Genomic DNA, 905 nt, shown 5'->3' on the forward strand with positions numbered 1-905 from the left:
GTGGGCACTGGGTTTGTGATGGATTGGTGATGGGTTGGGGCTGGGTGGGCACTGGGTGTTAAGACTGAGGTGACGCTGGGCGGGCACTGGGTTGGTGATGGGTGGGTGATGGGTTGACACCTGATGGGCACTGGGCTGACAACGGGTGGGCAACGGGTCTGCGCTGGGTTGACTATTTGACAGGCATCGGGTAGACACCGATTTGACACTGGGTGGGCACTGGGCGGGTGCAGAGATGGCAGTGATTGACATCGCTGGGTGGGCACTGGGTGGGCATTGAGATTGAGGTGACATTGGGTGGGCACTCGGTTGGCTCTGATGGGCGTTGGATTGGCACTGGGTGGGCAATGGGCTGACGTTGGGTGGGCACTGAGTTGGGGTTGGGTGGGATTTGGCTGGGCGCTGAGACCGAGCTGCCACCAGGCGGGCATCAAGTTGGTGCTGGGCGAGGTTGGGGAGCGGGGTGGCACCCCCAGCCCAGCCCCCACGTGGGTACCCTTCACGGCAGGGGGGTCCAACTCCATCTTCTCCTCCTTGGGGCCGTGGGGGCGGGGGCTGGGGGTCCTCCTGCTCGGCCCCCTCCTCCTGGAAGAGCCAACCCGAGTGCGCCAGCGGCAGCTGCACCGGTTTATTGCGGACGTCGTTCTTCAGCCCCGGGTCATCCAGGAACTGCGGGGACGCAGAGGGGGGGGCGGCGCTCAGTGCGGCCCCTCAGCACGGGGACCCCCCAACCCCCCACTGACGTCGTCCTTCTGCAGCATGCGCAGGATCTGCTTCGTCTCCTCGTCCGTCTCCCTCTTCTCCTTCTTAATGTTGATGATGTGCGAAGGGCCGAAGTCCGACACCTCCACGGCTTTGTCCCAGGAACCGGCTGGGGGAGCGGGGGGAGACGTCCCACAGCCCAC

General features: G+C 65.0%; 1 protein-coding gene across 1 annotated transcript; it reads right to left on the reverse strand.

Annotated features, from left to right (window-relative positions):
• Positions 1-6: 6 nt before the first annotated feature.
• On the reverse strand, positions 7-899 carry POLR3D (RNA polymerase III subunit D; the record flags this gene model as incomplete). The annotated part of the gene is made up of 2 exons (XM_010727101.2): positions 744-899; positions 7-669 (listed from the first exon to the last, which is right to left on the reverse strand). Coding segments are annotated over exons 1-2 (681 nt in total), but the record flags the coding sequence as incomplete, so codon positions are not given.
• Positions 900-905: the final 6 nt, after the last annotated feature.

Source organism: Meleagris gallopavo, unplaced genomic scaffold, assembly GCF_000146605.3.
Source record: "Meleagris gallopavo isolate NT-WF06-2002-E0010 breed Aviagen turkey brand Nicholas breeding stock unplaced genomic scaffold, Turkey_5.1 ChrUn_random_7180001870089, whole genome shotgun sequence".
NCBI classification, from domain to species: Eukaryota; Metazoa; Chordata; class Aves; order Galliformes; family Phasianidae; genus Meleagris; species Meleagris gallopavo.